Consider the following 18,508-nt stretch of genomic DNA (forward strand, 5'->3'; position numbering starts at 1 on the left):
GGATTTTGTTATTGACACGCGAATTAAATTAAAGAAAAGATATAGCAATTAAAGTTTTAATTCAAGCTGGTATTCGAGATGCATTTTTAATTTCAGCTGTTAGCCATTGTTATTCGAGATATGTACCAAAACTAGCGGTGTACCCAATTACTGTCTATATTATAATACATATTATTATGTTACTGGAGTTTTACACATTAAGGTATTAATTTATATAAATTTTACAAATTCTATTTTCTCGTAAAATAATCATTTTGAAAGAAATACACAAAAACAGGCGAGGTTCAAGAGCAAAGATTTTATAAAAAGTCCATCTATAGTTCTTCAATATAAAATTAAGGCTAATTAAGCATTTATAAAAAGTTTGTCAATAGTTCTTCAATTTAAAGAACATCGTTTCACGAACTGAGGGAAAAATTACTTAACTTATTTGTCTCTGCTTGTTTAAATATAAATAAATATACTTAAGTATATTTTTAATTGCTCAATTCTTTAAGTGTAACAAATTCTAAATAAATAGCTTCTACATCATCCAAGTGTATATTTTTGTTGTTACAGTTCACGCCAACATATACGTTAACATAGATCACGGCATTAGTGCTTAGAAGTTTTCTGAGCTTACTCAGCTCTATACCACCATCTTCTCAATTTCAACAGCAAAGCATTTATTGTAGTACTCATGGGTCACGCTGAACATTCGGATATTTCACTCAATAATATAATATTGTAATGACGCCAAAAACCTTTCAGGAAACAGATATTTTTAACTAATTAATAAGAAATAAATGAATAAAATTTTCAGAGATAATGGTAGTACTAAACTTACCGGGTAGGATTCAATAAAGAAATATAAATTTCCAAAAACGAGACATTTCCATTTAGATCTTGGAATTTTAAAAATGCTATTAATACTTCACAACAACTAAATCAAATCAATCTAATTTATTTTGTAATCATTAAACTGATATTACGGTTTGTGTTATACGGTTCATATCAGTCAATTAATACATTATTCGGTCAATAGGGTATGGTGGGAAAAGGCGTTTTCGGTATTTTGCTTGTTCGCTTCGTTCCTTCATGTACGAAACATGGCAGAATCCAACTCCAGCTTACTAGAGGTATGTCGAAATTGATCCATCGCGGCATCGCTAGCACAGCCGTCATACAATACGAGACTTCATCACGTCCTTATGGATCCATCAAATTCAAAAACCCTTGCATTAGACACCTTTAGCTCTAACACCAGGAGTAGGTTACCCCGGTAACCGTACTCGTCGAACTCGGCAAAGAGTTCGACGTGCAGCCTAACCTAAGCATCAGCCCGCTAAGTTTCTCACCGCATATTCACAGCGGGTCGCGATTCCGATCCGGTAGTAGATTCATTCGCGAAGCAGCTACTCTTGAGTTGTTAGGTCTCCTTAGGAGGCGGTCAGGTAGCTGTTCGCAAATCCCACTATTACTGGCTGAGCCCTCGCTCGCCCACCTGCCCTGGTAAAACTGAAAAGGCCTCCGGGCCATCAGTGATCTCTCAAACATAAAAAAAACAAAAACAAGACTTTAATTAAGACTATCTCAAGGATGGCGACAGCTTTCACGTTGTGGTATTTCTTGGCTTCGGTAGCCGCTTAACCCCAGGCGAGCGTGCCTAGCACGCGACTAAACGCCTGGGTCCCTCCCCGCACAAAGCGGGTGGAGCCCGAAACTCTTAAGGGCCGGGTCACGGATGGGACCCTAGTCCTAACCCCCTGCTCGGCGGCAGCGGGTTTCTGCGTAGTGAAAAGAGCTTTGCCTCACTCGTCCCGTCGCCTCCTTCCGCGATATGGTACACTCGCAGAAGTCGAGCATAGACCTCCAGGACTCGTCGCCGCCAAGCATCAATGCCACGATGCCAGGCAGCTACAAGTCCGGTCCTAGCTTTGCGACCAAGACACGACGCTGCACCTCCCAAGCGGGGCAGATAGCTTGCGTATGCTCCACTGTGTCCAAGTCGTATCCACAATGGTGACACCTCGTCGTCGGCTCAGCTCCTACCCATCCATCCAGGGTTAAGCTAATCTTAATCTAACAAGAAACTTGAAGTGGAAGTGGGCTGGTCATGTAGCCAGACTTAAGGACCAGAGATGGACTGCAAGAATAACTGCATGGGAAGGGCCACAAGGGAAAAGAAAAAAGGGTCGCCCGATATCAAAATAGGAGGATGATATAAAAGCTATTGCTGGCCCTCGATGGATACAGGTAGCCCAAAATAGAACCAAATGGAAGGACTTGGAGGAGGCCTTCACCATGTTTAATGGGTTCCTGCCAAACATAAGTGAAGAAAATTATTATATGTATACCTATTTACTTTGTATTTTAGCAGGAAATAAAAGGCTTTTTATTTTATTTTATTTTATTTATTATTTATATTAATCTAACAAGACGCTATTTTAATAATTCATTGATTATTTATCTATGTGTAGTATCCTCGACTGGCTTCTAAAATAAATAAAACTACAACCGTGATCATTTAGATATTGTTTATTTTTAAAATGATGACATATCTTTTAAGAGCTATCATAACATACATTATTACTTTATTTACATTTAAATAATATCACTTCGTAAATTTAAAATGTATGATACATTAAGTGTTAGACGGCATTCTCTCTTATAAAATAAACTAATATTATACCTTAAATAAATTTGTGACTTTACAATACTATGAGAATTAATGCCATTAGGATTAATTGTTTAGTACTGGCTCTCGACATAAGTAGGGCAATTTGATGAAGATTCAATTTCTCGATTACAATTAGTTAAAATTTATGAAAACTATATGTAATTTAACTGCCATAAACTCTTAATACATACATAATCTTCATCAAAATTCGGTTTAAATTCAAAATAGTTTATAATATTTTCGATTTGAGATTGCACATCATACATGTCTTTCCTATCACGGTTGACCTACTACTAAATTTGCAAATGTTAAATATATCTTAACGTGGTAAATTAAACTATAATAATATAATTTTTTCAACAATTCACTGTCCGTTAACGGTAACTATGAAATAAAGGAAGACACGTATCTCAGTATTGGCGGTAACGAAGCTTAATTATGATGGTTAAAATTGAGCATTAAAAAAAGCTATCTAAAAATCAAGGTGAGTCTACATCTATATTAATGGAATTAATCCACGGTGTTTTAAAAATTTCGTAATTAGTCATTCAATTAAATTACTTACATTTAATTTTCCAAATTGAGAATATAACGAGTACGCGACTATTTATGCTAAATATTTATGTGTGAAGATAAGAGTAGATTTTCTAAATCTCCTTTGAAATGAATAAAGTTTACGAACAACAAGTGAATTAAATAAATGATCTGTATTATTTTACGTCATATTTAATTAATAACAACGTTATTTTGATAAAAAGTTTGCAAGTTATGTTATGTCTACATTTACACGTACAGCTAGTGTATAACTTAACCTATTCATGGAAGACTAAGTGATTTTGCTGTTTAAGGCACTTGAAATTAATTCTCATCATGCCTGCTTTGAATTCATTATCTCGACAGTTAAAAACGGCTTCAATCTTTTTAACGAACTGCCATTTATTCCGTGTTGGTCGTCTTGAAAGGTGCTCCAGGCGACATCGTTTTAACAACCAGCGTAAATGAGCCTTAATGGTCACAGATAAAACATAAAAGGGACTATCGCTACGCTATAAATATTTACAAACGATTTTATGGCACTATCTTCTAGATTTACGAAGTTATAGATCCTTAAAGGACGACAAGTCCATTAGTAAAATACTGCCACAGATGTCATCAACAAATATACATCTTATAGAACTAGTGATATGAAATTCACTATGGACGTTTAAATCTTTTATGTAACTTGATATTCATAATGTATTTGTAATTATTTTTCAGCATTGAATTTGCTATTCCTCATTGTAATTGTTTACAATTCGCGTCGATTTAATCATCCATATGAACATGCTCTTTGTTAAAATAAAATAAAATTTATCGAAAGCTACACAATACATTTTACATATCTACATTATTTACGAAGTGCAACGGAAATGTAAAAGTGATTTATTTCAATCCTCAACATACGCGTCCCACGAAGGAAAATAAAATATGACACTTAGAGTTTTCTTTTAAATACAAAATTTCAATTATGTCTAAACATTAATTATTATCACACAAACTGACCGCACAGACTCATAATAATGCCAATTGTGGGCACATAGGAACTTCAACTCCATCAACTTGACAGAAAACTTACGTACAATATCACAGAAAGAAACTTGGAACGATAGGGGTGTCACCACGGCCTCCAGGGTTTTTCTTCTGGCTGCTTTCTCGTGACTAATGCTAAAGGTGCTGCATCCTCCGAGGAAGGAGGGGGTGTTCCCCAACCAGAACTCTCGGGCGAGTAGCATCTCTGTTCTGATGTTGAAGACGATGCGTCTCTGGGTGACAGCGGCACTAAGTTGGGTAGCGCCCCTATAGCGCTAGTCGTCACACCCGCGGGCAACACTAAAGCAATATCGCCGTTAGAGAGACGTGTTGGCAGCAAACGCACACCGGAACCGGGACCCGCTGCCGGGAAAATATTAACTGTTAATAACTAGAATTATGATTTGCATACAATGTGTACAGAGAGACACTTAGTTTATTGTGACGTAGCGGTTTGTTTTATTATTCAATGATACAAAGACATTAAGGAAGGACCGCAATATCTATTAGCAAGTGTAATTAAAACTACGTTGGCTAAAACTACTTTTAAATGGCAAAAAATGATGGTAAGACCCTCTTATGAGTCTGCGCGGGTAGGTACCACCACCCTGCCTAATTCTGCCGTGAAGCAGTAATGCTTTTCGGTTTGAAGGGTGGGGCAGCCGTTGTAAACTATACTCGAGACCTTAGAACTTATATCTCAAGGTGGGTGGCGCATTTACGTTGTAGATGTCTATGGGCTCCAGTAACCACTTAACACCAGGGTGGCTGTCAGCTCGTCCTCCCATCTAAGCAATAAAAAAAAAGTCAAAACGTCAAAAATGTATGACAGTAAAAAATGTGACATCAAAACCGTAAAAATTGTTTTAATTACGTGTACGACTCGCGGTATCTGAAATTACTATGTACCATTACTGGGTGCATGAAAAGCTTTGAACTTGAATATGTTTGACTACTATTTTAAAGTGAAGGTGTAAAATTTATAACTATATTTGAGACCTTAGAACTTATATCTCAAGGTGGGTGGCGCATTTACGTCGTAGATGTCTATGGGCTCGATTAACCACTTAACACCAGGTGGGCTGTAAGCTTGTCTGTCCACCTAGGAAAAAAAAGTAAAATAAAATAAAAGTCAAAACGTCAAAAATGTATGACAGTAAAAATGTGAGATTAAAACGGTAAAAATTGTTTTAATTACGTCTACGACTCGCAAAATCTGAAATTATTATATACCATTACTGGGTGCATGAAAAGCTTTGAACTTGGATATATTTAACTACTATTTTTTTAAATATTTAAAGTGAAGGTGTATAATTAACAATGACCGTTACCAGCAATGAAAATTGTGGAATGTTGGTTGCCGGGGTCGTCTGTATCCGAAGGCGGTGTGGGTGCACTTGCAGGCCTTGTTCCAGAAGTGCTATTAACGCAGGTTTCCAAATGCCTGACGAGCCTTCTCCGCAATGCAGGCTCCATGCCTTGGAACTTTGCCACCTCTGTGACGCACTGTCTATAGCCGGCCCGGAACTTGTCCGGTGAAACGGCACCCTCTGACCGTAGACCTTCTAGATGCTTCACTGTCATTTCTAATATGTCGGCTTTTTCGAGCTTCGAATGTCTAGCTGGCTGTTGAAAGAAAAATAAACGTCACAAAACAATTCTAGAACATTTTTTTGAAAGGGCATATAAAAAATCACTACATAGTATAAAACAAAGTCGCTTTCTCTGTCCCTATATCCCTATGTATGCTTAAATCTTTAAAACTACGCAACGGATTTTGATGCGGTTTTTTTTAATAGATAGAGTGATTGAAGAGGAAGGTTTATGTGTATAATAACATCCATTAAATAGTGGAGAAATCAATAATAAATTAAAGTTTCCGAAGCGAAGCGAGGGCGGGTCGCTAGTAACCTATAAATATGAAGTTATAACAGAAAACATGAATTCGAAATAAATTGTCTTGTAAAGATGTGGATTTTTAGTTTTGGAACCATCTACGAAGTCGTTTTTGTGTATAATACATAATTGAAATTCTACAGATTAGCATCCGGTAAATTATTCGTATATACACATATTACTTACATCTTTTTTCATCGCGTCTAAGATCAGCGCTTTCAACTCGTTGAGACAGTTGTTGATGCGCGCCCGACGTCTCTTCTCCATAATTGGCTTGTTACTCTGTAACAAATGGACATGTTAATTTTTTAAATTAACCTTCCTGTTTATTATTATAATCAGTGTAGAGGTTTATTTAAAAAAAAAAACTAAATTACACTTTTGATATTTTAAGCCATTCATTTTTTTATTGTCATGATTATTATGATTATTATTATAAATGCTGTTTGCGTTAACAGGGTTTAGAAAAAAAAAACGAAAGAAGAAATTGACGCGTGTGCATAATACAATTATGTTACTGCACTGAGGTAAAAAAATTAACACTTTGCTATTATGTTCAAACACGCCTATTCCAAGTAAGACGGAATAGGAATAGTATTATTATAATATGTTACATGCGAATGTGCTTTGTGTATCAATAAATTTGCATCCACTTATACACGACACTGATCACGAGATCCTACCCGCAATGTACGGCAAAATACTCATACTTTCCGTTACATAATTGTTCTACTGTACATCTGTCCTTTTTTTGTATTTCTTTCATATCTAAATGTAGATTTGTTTGTGTTTAAACGTCAGTTCGATAATGTCAAAAATTTCTAAATGTTGTCGTAACTTTAAGAAAGCACCAACCCACAATATTATAGTTAGCTGAAGATTTTTCGATTGTGGAGTACTTCATAATAATACATATTTAGATATAATTAAAAGGGGAAATTCTCGTTAGCAAAAATAATAGTAGAAGCGGCTGTAACGATAGTAGTAAGTAGATGCTTTTTATTGTTCTACTAGCGACCCGCCCTCGCTTCGCTTCGGAAACTGTGATTTATTATTGATTTCTCCACTATTTAATGGATGTTATTATACATATAAACCTTCCTCTTCAATCACTCTATCTATTAAAAAAACCGCATCAAAATCCGTTGCGTAGTTTTAAAGATTTAAGCATACATAGGGATATAGGGACAGAGAACGCGACTTTGTTTTATACTGTGTAGTGAAGTAACAAGACGATAACCGACGGCATCGGCAGTGGGTTATGAAATCAGAACCCTACTACCCATTCCTTGACACATGAGATTGAAGTCACAATTGTAGTGTTATAAGGGCTGTGCCAGCTTTCAAACTGAAACACGCAAAGCTTCTCGCCGTGCTCACGATATGCCTTAAAACACCACTAAAATCCTTCATTCATCAAACATCATCATTTTACGAGAGCGTGTCTGTCATAATAGTACTAATTTTAATTTTATCAGTAATCTAGATAGGACGTGTTTATAATGTACATACATATGTAACAATAGAATGAAAATTACGAAACAAATTAGTGCTAAATATAGCCTTACTTATCTTGTTAACGAATGCGCAAAAAGAAACCGTGGTAAAAACAGACACGTGACAGACGTGATTAATGTCGTGTAACAATACGAATTTGATGGCGCGTGTGTGTCGCCTCACTTCAAGGTGAAGGTCGCGTTTAGTCGTGAGATCCACGATGCGCGCCTCTTTTGTCGTGACGCGCTCATTACTCACATGACGAGTTAAAATTCTACAATACATTAGATAATGGTTTACATACTTATGTAGTTTTTTTTTATTGCCCTTGTAGGCAGACGAGCAAACCGCCACACCCGATGTGTGGTTACCGTCGCCCATGGACATCAGCAATGCCAGAAGTAGAACGAAGCCGCTGCCTACCGTTAAAAGTTACATACTGTATATAAATTTCAACTCGAACGCCTTAAAGTTTTGTTCGTTCAATCTCATTTATGTTTTTTTTATGATTGAAGGGCTACAGGAGGCTCGGAGGCCTTTCCAGTTTCACCAGGACAGGTGGGCGAGCAGAGGCTCAGCCAGGAGGGGTGGGATTTGCTAACACCTGCCCGAGCGCCTCCGAAGGAGACCTAACAACTCAAGAGCAGCTGCTTCGCGAATGAATCTACTACCGGATCGAAATCGCGACCCACTGAGAAGATCCGGCGAGAAACTCAGCGAGCTGATTCATAGGTTAGGTTGCACGTCGAACTCTTTGTCGAGTTCGACGAGTACGGTTACCGGGGTCCCTAAGCCTGCTCCTGATATTAGAGCTGAAGGCGTCTAATGCAAAGGTTATTGGATCTGATAGATCCGTAAGGACGTGTCTCATTTAAGTATTGTTCGAAGCAGAATAACTTTGAAACATAGCACATTTATTTCTTAATTAAATATTCTAGTAAATTAAAGCACTCGAACTAGTATCAATGTAAAACTTGTATTCAATAAAATATGATTCTTGACGACTATGTTTAAGAGTTTCCTAATTCACATTAATGGTACTTACTGTCTCATGTTTTGTCATTAACTTTCCGAAACACAATAAAAAAGAAATATACTTTCATTTATTTTATAAACATAAGCACCTTTTACACAATTATCAAAAAAAAAGTCAACGTAATCGTTGGTAGTGAAGGGGTTATTCCAACTTCACGCAGACCGGTAGGTAAGTTCACGGGTTCAACTTGAGAGAATTGCTAACACTATATAGCTCTAGGAACAGCAGTGCTTTGCTGAATCTACTAGCGGATCGGAATCGCGATCCACTGAGAAGATCCGACGAGAAACTCAGAGGGTAATTATCAACGTTTAACTGGATACCGCTATACCAAGGGCGGATCCAGCTTTCGCGCCAGGAGGGGCTCACATAGTCGTGGTCAAGTCAAGAAATTATAATTTAATTTTGATAACAATAAATAAAGTAAAAAGTAGGTATTTTATTAATGTACGTAAGTACTGTATAAATATTAAATATTGAAGGTATGTAGTTACATAAAATCTGTATAAATACAAAATATATAAATAAAATCATTATGTTCAATTAGCGGTTAACCAAAGTCCTGGAACTAGCTCAGGCGAGGTCATGACCCCCATTATCCCCCTGGATCCGCCGTTGCGCATGGGGATACTGGGCATGGGAATATATTCTAAAGTTCCTTAATCAAGAGAAATGCGAGAGTCAAAGATAAATTGGCTATTTCACAAAACAATGTTAAAGAATAGCTAATTTAATTCACATAGTGGCGTAGCAAATAGCAGTCAGTGTTCTCATACACCTAGGTATATATGAGTATATACATATATTAACGCCGCACTCATGCAATAAAATCGGTTGAGACGGGGGCGACACGTGGCGAAGCACATAGCGGACATTCGACTCAGGCAGGGCTACTAACAAACGTTATTTATTTCGCCTTAACTAATCCATTTTTAATAAGAAAATCATGTATTTCGATCTTTACATGGACTCATTTCAACAATTTATAATGCATTTTTATAAATGATAAAATACCACCGGGTGAGTCGTCAGCTTATTTGCCCATATATAAGTTAAGAAAAAATGGTGCCCGTAAAACAAGTGACATCTTTTTTGCGGCTTGTAGTATTGTGACTCCTATGTTTTAATGGTCAAAGAGCTCCTCCACAAATCAATAAGCCAAAAGGCTAATTAAGTTGTCTATTATATCTGGTCTATGGTTTTATTGTTTAGACAGGTGAATGAACTCACGATCCCCTGGTATTAAGTAGTTACGAGAGTCCATAGACATCAATAACTTAAATGCCGTTACCATAGTAAAATGGCTGCCCCACCCTTCAAACCGAAACGCGTTACTACTTCGCGGCAAAAATAGGTGAGGTGGTACTTATCCGTGCGAGCTCACAAGACGCTCTACCATCAGTGCAAATATGAGCTAGTATTTCAAAAACCAGACAATGATCTAATTTTTTTTTATTGCCCTACAGGCAGACGAGCATACGGCCCACCTGATGGTGAGTGGTTACCGTCGCTCATGGACGTCAGCAATGCCAGGGGCAGAGCCAAGCCGCTGCCTAAGAAATCATCACACATTTCTGCAATTCTTGTTTCAATAAATACGTAACAATTTGAATGAAGTGATCATCCCTAATAATCAAACGTGTCGCGTTAAAATGTACATAGCAAATCGCGACGATTCATCGCAAGCCGTTGGTCATCACGTTCGAACGATATGCACTGCCCGCACGTGTGTCAAGTGCTTTATTTATCTATGTTTGCTAATGTTAGCAAATTCTCTTAGATTGAGCCCGTGAGCTCGTCCGCGCGTAGCTAGAATAGCCCCCTAGGCTACAAGCGAATAAGTAGGGAAAAAATCTATGTTTTATATTTAACTAGCAACCCGCCCTCGCTTCACTTCGGAAACTGTAATTTGTTATTGATTTCTCCACTATTTAATTGATGTTATTATACATATAAACCTTCCTCTTCAATCACTCTATCTATTAAAAAAAACGCATCAAAATCCGTTGCGTAGTTTTAAAGATTTAAGCAAACATAGGGATATAGGGACAGAGAAAACGAGTTTGTTTTATGTTTTTTTTATTGCCCTACAGGCAGACGAGCATACGGCCCACCTGATGGTGAGTGGTTACCGCTACCCATGGACTTCAGCAATGCCAGGGGCAGAGCCAAGTCAATTAATCAAAACGACAAACCCAATAGGCTCCGGAAACTAGTTCACCTCAGGCGGGTCGTATGTTCGATCATCCCATCGGGCTGTGCATTTTAAAAAAAAAAGCTTAATTTAATCTCCACTGAGTTTGTTTGATAGTATCACGTTAGTATTGATTACACATGAAGCTACGAATTTTGACACGTTGTTTTATTTTAACGCGATCCCAGACAGAGTCCGTGATCGTGAGTCGTGACGGCTTGCGTAATGTTTGGCGACCGACGCCGTATGGAATTAGTCGCCAGGCGCCAGCCGACTCATCCCCGGAGATCGACACGTGCCAAATCTTTGTCTGCTATAACAATAACTTTAGGTGCTTTTTTTTTTGGTTGTGTAAAGAAAACAGTGTTGCCATTGAATTTTACGGCCTTAAGGACTTTTTGTAAATGTGAACTATCTTATACATTTCGGACATTTACACATGTTAAAATAGTTAAAGTTGATTTAAATTTGAAAACTAAAACATTTGTTAAAGAATGTGTCAATACTTGAACTTTAACTAACTTCACAAGTACAAAATATACTAATACAGTAACAACCAATCTCGCTGTACTTGAATCTGTTTTTAATAAATTTAATCAGTCATACACATATTTAAATCTGATTAAAATTTACGATGACACATATACAGGTTTTATCTCATTCTCATACAACTACCGTGGCTGTAATAAAATTAATCTATTTTAGAACTCATAAATTACCAAACTCCCGAGATTAGAGAATCTGTACCGAGTGCAGGAAGCTATTAATGGTCGTCAATCTATCATGTAATGATAAACATCTCGGGCGGTAGTGCGCGGCGTCGCGTGTGACCGACCCGACGACACCCACGCTCACGCCTGCACTCCCGCACCTACTCAATAGGACGCTTGCGTTCGATAACATGTCATCAATTATAAGCAATGATATAGGCAACAGATATTAGATCGTACGTGTCGTCCAGTCGTACAAGATCGGCGTTATATTCACACAATACAGCGTCGTTTTATTTTTGTTCGAAGCTAACAAAACAATATACGTAAAAGTTTCTTCATTTTAAATGGCAGATGTAATGTATGCGCGTACTACTCGATAAACTGCTCATTTCTGTGAATTCATTCTCGCTCCTGTTGTTCTTGATTATTTTTTTTCCGAAAACGACTTAAGTTACACGTAATATTAGACCTTTTTCGTTCACTCTAAAATTTAAAAGAAAATTTTGCTATAATAATTACGGATTGTTAGTTTAGCATTTATTTAAATATCTTTTCTGTCACTAACGTTTAATTTAAATAAAATAAAAATAAAAAAATAATTTAGATCAAAATATTATATACTCTGTACCGATTTCCGTCGATATCACTTTACTGCACGAGCGTGCTTCCGTAATGGCATTTCCAGTCGCAGTATGGATATGGTGCACAGGCGCGTGCCGGAAGTGCGACGTCCGTTCTCACGTGTTGTTGGCACGCGATGCTCCGCGATGCCAACACATACAGACACTGTGCGATCAACAATCTAATAGCTACTGATATCCCAACACAATATTGACTTCCTAAATAATAGTATAAGTTTTTTTTTTTACTTGACCTCCTAAATAATAGTATAAGTTTTTTTTTGACTTGACCTCCCAAAATAATAGTACAAGCAAGTTTTTTTTGACAAATCGCAGCTTAACGTCACAAAATGGGAATAAATCTACCTACATGTTCAAAATTAGATTTTCTTTTAATAGTAATAATTTCAACTTGTATTATTAATGTGTGTGTGTATTATTAATATGTGTATGTAATGTAATTATTAACCCATCGAATACTGTGTAGGTCACCGGTGCCCGACGCGACCCACTGAAGTAATTATGTCGATTTTCGTTATTAAGGCGCCTGGATCGACTCGACTAACTTCGCCTTCTTTTGTTCGTTAATGTAAGTTTTAGCATTTTACGCCTCTTACAGATAGATTCGTTCTCAGTATCTTCGGCTTCGTCTTTCCTAGAGATATTCCGGCGCCTTAGTAGGAAGATCGAAGAGGGAAATCGACATAATTACTTCAGTGCGCCGCGTAGAGCACCGATGACCTACACGGCAGTCGAAGGGTTAATATTAAAACAACGTGTATTATTTTTATTCCATAGAAATTTTGAATATTTCATAAAAGTCATTATGATAATGATTTTTTTTATATAAAAATAAGTAACACGGGGTGTATTTATGAAAAATCCAAGCAGATCTATGAACCTACCTACTTAGAATCTATATTATCGAACGACCCTGTCCACACCAGAGTGCGTATACTGATGACACAGGCAAAACAAGCTGGAATTATTTATTTAATGTCAAGTGGCGTTTAAACAGCAACTGGACTAGTCGGCATTCCCACGACAATTAGAAAACGGACGGGCGGCGCGTGGGTCGCCTGCCCACGCTGCGCCGCGCCGCCTTGACTCATAGCAACGTCTACCGACCACCACGGTTGACGAACGATGTATATGGATCGAGTGTGGGAAGGGCGCCAAGAGCATGAACAAATTTAATTTTATGTCGCGATAAGTGCTTCACGGCACATGCATCAGTTGATCTATTTGATTTAAGAGACGGTCTATTAACTTTGGAAATTATTAAAAATCTTAAGAATATTTTAGTAGAAATTTTAGAATTTAGTAGAAATTATAATTTGCGTAATTACTGGTGGTGGGACGTCTTGTGAGTCCGCACGGGTTACCTACCCGCCACCACCCTGCCTATTTTTGGCATGAAGCAGTAATGCGTTTTGGTTTGAAGGGTTGGGCAGCCGTTATAACTATACTGAGACCTTAGAGCTCATATCTCAAGATGGGTGGCGGTATTTATGTTGTGGATGTCTATGGGCTCCGGGAACCACTTAACACCAAGTGGGCTGTGAGCTCGGCCACCGACCTATGCAATAAAAAATATATATAAAACAGAACGCAGATATTCTGAGGTTGGTAGTTTAAGGCAGTACCAGTGTCACCTCTTGAACGATCGGAACAAAAACCGGTAAACAACCAGCTAAACGAAGTTAACAATATCGGGCCACATAAGTCATTCCGTGGTGGGTGGCGTGGGAAACTTAATCACGTTTAATAGCATGAGTAATATAATGTGAAAATGGTCTTAATAAACGAACAGACTATAGCTTAGCAGCCGGCGATTAACTTTAGTTCCCTTATGAATATTATTATCGGCTATATTTTCTATGGTTACATAATTAAATTTAAATGAAACTCTATAAAAAATAAACAATTTTCTAATAGTTTGAATTTGAAAAATATACTTGTAGAATCGCGGTACTTAAAATTAACTGAAATGCTCAAAACCATGAATTTATTATTTGCAAAGGTTCCCATACCCCCTTTAGAAGTATGATCAGACCTTCAACTGGTACCATTTTACTGTTTTCGTATCCAAATTATAAATAAAACTTTAAAGTTAGTGTCAGTAGGCTAAAATAAACATCAAAGACTAGCACAGTAACTTAGTTCCAATTAAAAATAGGAAAACGCTAAAAACTTTAAATAAAGTAATCAAATTACATGACCGATTATTGGGATTAGCGCTTTCATTTTAGATTAGATTAGATCTTAGATTTAGATTTTCAGAAGTAACGTACAAAAGTTTTAGCATTGAGACAAACCTTGTTTGATTTCCCTGACGCGAGCCCTAAACACCAGCGGAGCTTAGTTTCGATTTTATTTACATCTCTATAAAATACGTTTCGGTTTGTCGTTTGTAACAGGGGACGTGGGCAATAATTTACATCACGCGTCGTCGTGACGGGTCGTTTTGCGTGATTCGCGGTGTGGTGCTAATGGGTGGTAGCCTAAATACACGACACGAGATTAGCGTGCCACTGAGCAGTATAGGACGACTACGTAAATGTTGAATTTCAATCTATTACAAGAGAATCTATATATATTAATACGTGAAGCAAAAACTTTGTATCCCTTTTTACGAAAATTGCGCGGACGGAGGAGTATGAAATTTTCCACACTTATAGAGAATATAGAGAAGAAGTGCACAATACTAATATTTTTTTTAAATAATGCATAAAAAATACAACAAATCAATAAAGAAAACATTACACACACTACCATGTATTTGACACACACACGCATGCATACTATTTATTTATTGTCAAACTTTTGTTCTTAACGTCTGTGGTCAAATTGAGAATAGATTAAATATTGTTTGTCTTTGTTAATATTTTTTATAGTGTAGTCTTGACGAAATTTGTGATTATAGAAGTGTGTCTTTGCAAATAGAATCATAATAGTGTACAAACTTATAATTTCAATTAATTATAGTCGAATTTCGACTACCGGGCGACCACTAGTTCTGGTTAAACTTCAATTTACACATAATAAATTAAAAATGCCTGCTATAGCCAATTAGGACCTTGGTAGGTCTTGCCTTCTATCTCAACAATAATTGATCAGAAACCACAATTCAAATTATAAAAAGTGTTCAAACTTTCAACTCAGTCGAATAAACGACTTTCGAATGTATAGAACAGAAGTACACGTAATGTTTATGTAGAATTAAAAAAAAAAAGATGATGACAATGATTCGTAAATTAATTCACTTTCATTAGAGGCCACACGAAAACTATAAGCAGTATAAAAATAGAAGTATGCATGATGCGTATGTGAACTGAATAGCCAATGAATAGAAAATAGAAGAAAAAAACAGATATGCTATGGCACTGAGAACCAAATAAATCAATATAAATATAAATCAAACCAATATAATATTGGCTTGATGCTATATAATTGCTTTGTTGATGCTTTGATTTTTTCAAGATATGGTATATTTTGATGCTTGTACTTTGACTAATTTATTAAATTTATCATTTGCTTGCAATTTCAAATGGTTACACAAGTAACGAACAAATAACGTAGTTGTTCAATAGTTTCAAGCATGAATCATCCCAACTTCTTTGTGCGTAGTCCAACACGCACTTGCTCGATTTTATAATATCCCATAGACCACAACCAAAGACACTGTTTCTCGCCGAATATTCTCAATGACTCGAGATTCCGCTTCGGTAGTAGAATCAGCGAAGCACTTCTCTTGATAAGTATTAGCAACTCTCTCAAATTGAACCCGTGATCTCACCTACTGGTCCGTGAGTAGTTGGAATAGCCCCCAAAAAAGTTATAGCGTAAATGGTGTTACGCTGGTACCCAACGTAATCATTGGGTTTATAGTATTATAGATTACAGAATATCAAAATAACGGTTATTCTCTCTTGGAATTGAAACCGCATGATTGTTGATTAGCCAGAATATCTTAGAGTAAAGAAGTATCATTCAGTGAGGGATTAGAACAAGCTGTAACGCTGATAATCATTAGAATTCTAAGGATACACGGTGAGCAAGTTATAGCCATATATCCTAATGAAGAGTAATTTTTGTGTCTAAAAATTCAAAAACCAACGACGCATTAACTTTTTATATGACTAGCGTTTCAGCCATTAGGTGTCTAGTATGCAACCCTGCATATTCTTGAATCTAACAATCTACAGATGGATACTGCTTATTCAATTAGGTGGGACTGGGTATATTTAAGCCTTTAAATGTGTTTGATAGAGCTTATCAAATTAAAGACATGTACGGAAACACAATTATGAATAAAAATTATAAACAAATTTCTATATTATGAAAACTCATGTGAATCGCGACCACGATTCGCTCTGGCTGTCGCTAAATAAATACGATAAACGCATTTCTCATGCTCTAGTTTGGTCGCAAGAACAAACCAAACAGCTGACAAACGACGCACAGATAATAATTTATTTCAAATAAAAAAATATATTGTCTAGGTTGATGAACGATATCACAGCCCGCTTGCTTGTTCGTTGACTACTGGAGCTCATAGTCTGCACAGCGTGAATGCCACCACCCACCTTGGAACATGGAATCTACGTGTCAATCGTATAGAATTATTATTCTTCTCTTCAAATTAGAACGACTGCCTTGTGGTAGAAATTGCAAGGGCGGCGATAGTTATCCGCACTAACTTACAATACGCCTTATTACCTACCAGAAAATGCTGGTTGACGATTGCAATACGTTGGTCCACTACTCAGAGAACGCTAGTGCCTATTCTCGGGTGAATCCCTTGGTAGCTTTTTACGAAACCCAAATTAGATATCGCTTTTCTAAATCAGCCATGAAATAAATAAAATACAAGTTTTTAATTCTACTCAGAAAAATAATAATTCCAAACCATATTCCAAAGCATAATAGACACTTATTCAAATTACGTGCCTTGGAAAATATTATGCATTTTTGTTCTACAGCCATATGCTTTTTCTGCAATAATTAATCCACTCACTATGTTAACTTCCTCACGACTATTGCATTTTTCGTCAAATACTCTACCGAAAAAAAATTTTTACAACAAATGGTCAAACATTAAACATTTAAAATTACAATTAAAGTTAAATTTAAATTTAATTTAATTTTAATGTTTAATTAATAAAAAATAAAAATAAATTAATTGAACAATTGAAAAAATAGATAACTAAACAAATAAAGCATTTCTAGACTGCAGCTTATTAAAAAAATAGGCACTTGTTCAAAAATTGAGGAAATAAGTCTGATTGTAGATAATATATATTTTAATACCGAAATATTTTAAACATATTCAAATATTTTAATATATTAAAAGATTGGAATGTATATCAAACAATTTAACTTTAATTAATGTCACATACTTCATATACATAAAATCCCTATTGAAAATTTATCAATCCTCGTTGAAGTCTTTTATTTGATGATTATCATGTATTTTCCTTAATTATACTGATTAAAATCTAATATCTTTTGGTTAATAAGGTTTCTACATTTATGTTATTTATAAAGTCTATACTATGATTAGTTTATTAGCTATTTAAAACAAGAAGCCAAAAAAAAACAACATTATTTACCCTTCTATTATCACTTGATTTTTTCTGATCATTTTGTCCTGAATTATTGACAGCGTTCATCACCACGACAGGGTTGGATACGCCCTGTTGAGGGCTGCCAGCGATACCAGTCACCATTGTTACTGCACTCCACTAATATAAAGTCACTGCATTATCGCAAATTTGGAAAGTTCTGAATCATACACGTCTATCTCGCTTTACGGCCGGCGCGCGACTGTGAATCCTTGCGACCGTGCGACAGTCTCGTGCAATGTCGTATCGTGCGAGGAATAAGCGCGCGACTGAGTGGCGAGTTGACAATTGGCACGATGCCGAGGTAGACCGTAGCCACGCTCGCAGTGGGCACACTGGGCACGCGACGCTCGCTTCTACAGAACGCTATACCACACTCCTAGGCCTCGCGCGTCTTTCGCCTTCGCGCGTGCCTTGGGCGCGGTTCCAACATCGACTTGACGGAAAAAGGAAAATAAAGAAATCATTCGTATCATTCAAACTTTGTAAGCAATTTTTCTAATGAAATACACACTTAACAAATGTTCACGATTGACTTCCACGGTGAAGGAATAACATCGTGTAATAAAATCAAACCCGCGAAATTATACTTTGCGTAATTACTGGTGGTAACGACGAGCTCACAGCCCACCTGGTGTTAAGTGGTTACTGGAGCCCACAGACATCCACAACGTAAATGCGCCACCCATCTTGAGAT

General features: G+C 36.7%; 1 protein-coding gene across 1 annotated transcript; it reads right to left on the reverse strand.

The window, feature by feature from the left end:
* Positions 1-2,499: 2,499 nt before the first annotated feature.
* hry (bHLH transcriptional repressor hairy) lies at positions 2,500-18,142 on the reverse strand. The gene is made up of 4 exons (XM_089729094.1): positions 17,800-18,142; positions 6,311-6,406; positions 5,560-5,854; positions 2,500-4,591 (listed from the first exon to the last, which is right to left on the reverse strand). The coding sequence occupies exons 1-4, from the start codon at positions 17,914-17,916 to the stop codon at positions 4,314-4,316; spliced, it is 786 nt and encodes a 261-aa protein (XP_089585220.1). The 5' UTR covers positions 17,917-18,142; the 3' UTR covers positions 2,500-4,313.
* Between the last annotated feature and the right edge of the window lie 366 nt (positions 18,143-18,508).

Source organism: Bombyx mandarina, chromosome 08, assembly GCF_030267445.1.
Source record: "Bombyx mandarina strain Sakado chromosome 08, ASM3026744v2".
Taxonomy (NCBI): domain Eukaryota; kingdom Metazoa; phylum Arthropoda; class Insecta; order Lepidoptera; family Bombycidae; genus Bombyx; species Bombyx mandarina.